Source organism: Austrofundulus limnaeus, unplaced genomic scaffold (genome assembly GCF_001266775.1).
Source record: "Austrofundulus limnaeus strain Quisiro unplaced genomic scaffold, Austrofundulus_limnaeus-1.0 Scaffold195, whole genome shotgun sequence".
NCBI lineage: Eukaryota > Metazoa > Chordata > Actinopteri > Cyprinodontiformes > Rivulidae > Austrofundulus > Austrofundulus limnaeus.
Window position 1 is genome coordinate 267590 of NW_013952597.1, and position 3002 is coordinate 270591.

The 3002-nt window shown below is 37.7% G+C and overlaps 1 protein-coding gene across 1 annotated transcript in view; it reads right to left on the reverse strand.

The window, feature by feature from the left end:
- Window positions 1–125: 125 nt before the first annotated feature.
- mrpl39 (mitochondrial ribosomal protein L39) overlaps window positions 126–3002 on the reverse strand; it is a 16979-nt gene continuing 14102 nt past the window's right edge. The window contains exon 10 of the mRNA XM_014018559.1: window positions 126–256. Within this exon, the coding sequence (XP_013874013.1) occupies window positions 194–256 (63 nt within the window). The 3' untranslated portion in view covers window positions 126–193. The remainder of the gene's footprint in view (window positions 257–3002) is intronic.

A 3002-nucleotide genomic window follows, 5' to 3' on the forward strand; every position in this document is an offset into this window, starting at 1 on the left:
ACACACACACACACACACACACACACACACACACACACACACACACACACACACACTTTTGTGTATTCACTGCCATGACTTTCCGTCAGCTTGTAGAATTCTAAAAAAGATACACATGGATGCAATTTACTGCACATTGAGCATTTATTGAACAAATAATAGTTGTGGACACATGAAGATATGTGGAAGTTGGTTACTGGTGCGTTGAGAAAGAAGAAAGGGGCGGAGTCACTTTGTCAGCTGCAGGCACCTGCACCTGTGTGAGCAGAAGGAAAACCCAAAGAGTGAATCGTTACTGCTGTGAACTAAAATCGCCCACATGTCCACAGTGACAGAGAAAAGGGTCGTGAGTTTTAGGACAATCTGTTGGCAGCAAGAGCGGGCGACGGCGTTTGGAGCGCCAGCTGGAGGAGTGGGGGGAGAACACGCTTCCCCACCGCCTGCAGCCGGCTCACAAAACGCAGCCGCCCACGCCTGGCTGCTTTTATAAACTCGTTCCTGCTGACAGCACCTAAAACAAAATAAATACAAAACATTCAAAATATTAGATTTGTTATTGACTGCAGGGACACTTCGAAGGTTCTGAGGATTATATTTATGTTTTTTTTTTTTACCATTAGAACCAACCTTTTAAGGGCAGTCAGGTCCATTTGAAAATATAAAAACTAAATTCAGATCTTTTAGCTTTATTTTCACATTACAATCCATTTTAAAACTAGAAAGTACAGAGTGAAGTGTTAAAATGTTAAACTTTTCAGAGTTCATTTTAACTCCTAGTGTTATTTTTACACTGAGATAATTGACATCCAGTGTTGGTGTTTTTTCACAGAGGTGATTTTATCAGTGTTAACTCTGCAGTTAAATAAGCTCCGCCCACTGTTAAGTCTAACATTTAAAAGTTTTGCGATACCACACCTCGCAGGGTTGAAAAAAGTATTCTGTAAGGCCCCGCCCTCTTCSTCCTCATGTCAGACAAACCAGTATTTTCTAAGCAAGGGATGCTGGGTCATCTTGACTATTACTTACTTTTAACACTAACACTACTGTAATGTTAATGTGACATCCAGGATTGTTGAATATTAAACACTGGCTGGTATTAACTTAACAGTAAAATGGGTGCTAATCATTTAAAACTTTCACAGATRTTATTGTAATACCAGCAAATGTTGGCACAAATAGATACTTTGTTGGTGTTAGTTTTTTTTTTAGCATTACTTTCTGGTTTTTATTTATTTGTGACCCATCATATTGAAATGAGGATTGAGTCAAATTTGGTCTAAATGATCTAATTACATTTTGTTCATTCTGATATTATAAACACATCCAGAGATAGGACTTCATTTGTCTTGTTGATTACAATACAATAACACTTGGTCTGAATCCCAATTTCATGTAATTTTAATGAGGATTTTTTTTACATCAGTACAACGAGGAAACCTCAAATAGTGAAGATTAAGATTTCCTAGCTGGGAAGAAACAAAAACTTTGCTAGTTCACAGGGAAAATCTCAACATTTTAAGGTGTTTTTCCTCAAAATCAGGTTTTTYGRTACTACTACTCAAAAAAATACTTCAAATTTCTTTTTGAGATTCTATTTCAAATAGTCCATTCAAATGATACACTGGTAAGGTTTTTCTTGTATTTTGACAAAATGCAATTTTTGCTAATGTTTTAATCAAAACCCTATATCTGCCTTTTTCTCCTCATCCCACTTTTAGACTTAATCCTCATTTCAATAAGCTGGGTTACATTTATGCTTTAGAGTACAATATGATTTGCATGAAGGACCAAAAAAATTTTCTTTTTAATTTATCAACCTGTGGCCACTAACAACACAAACACCACATGACTCTCATTCAAAACAGAAACAATCAGGTAAAAATTGAACACAGATRAAAATCTGTTTAAATGAGAGCAATAGAAGAATGATTTAAAGACACGTGTGGTTTTATCCAGAATTTAACCAAATAACCTGGTTTTGTTTTTAATGGCGTTACTATTCATTAAAGCACTTTGTATGGTGAGGACTGTTCCCCATTGAAATGTACAACTCCAATTACAAACACAATTTGGACGCTGCGCAAAAATGTGAACAGAATTAATATAAAAACAAACTACATACAGGTTTTAGAACATGTGCTCCTATCCAGCAAAAAAAAAAAATCGGAGGTTGGATTTATAAAGTTTGCGTATGCACAAAATGAGCCCAGAAACCTGCGTACGCCACTTTTCACGCAAAGGTTGTGATTTATAAAACTCAAATTTGATGTGAAAATGTGCGGTGCCTCACGCCAGCTCTGACCCATGTGTACGCTCATTTTGGAGACGTGAAACTGTGACACAGATAGTGAAGTGAGGAATTAGAGCCACACTGTGTAATGATCACTGTCAGATATTTAATCTACCTTCAGAATCAGACTTAGATTTAAGACTTTAGCTTCGTTAACAGTACAATTTATGCTTCTGCTGATGAACCATAAGGACCCTTGAAATAAAAAACTTAAATCTTAAATAAAAGTTCACACATCTCCATCCATCTCCTTCCTCCTCAGTCAACCCTGACCCACAGRCCCCTCCCCGACAAGACTTTTCAACAGCAAAAAGCTTGGTTATAGTCACACTTTGGGTATCATGCAGGGCGCGCCTCTCGCCAGTGTGGATGTTATAAAAGGTTCACTTTTTAAAGTCCGTATGTCTCATGTGCGTGCAGGGTGAGGTGGGGTGTGGTGGGGGTGAGGAGACAGTCAGCTGCAGATAACAGCAGGCAGGAGGAGGAGGACGGGGGAGGAGAGCGGTGGACTTATTTCTAACTTTATCTGACTTATTTAATTTTATTTATTGTTTTTATCATCCTGCAGGCTCTGAGAGAAAATTAATTTGAAGCTGAGTTTTTGAAATAAATCAGATTACTCTAAGCTTCTGTAAACCTGCAAAATGAGGGAAAATCTGTGTCAATTACAGACATTCTGTTCACGTGAGCAGCTGTCAGTCAGCACCTGTCA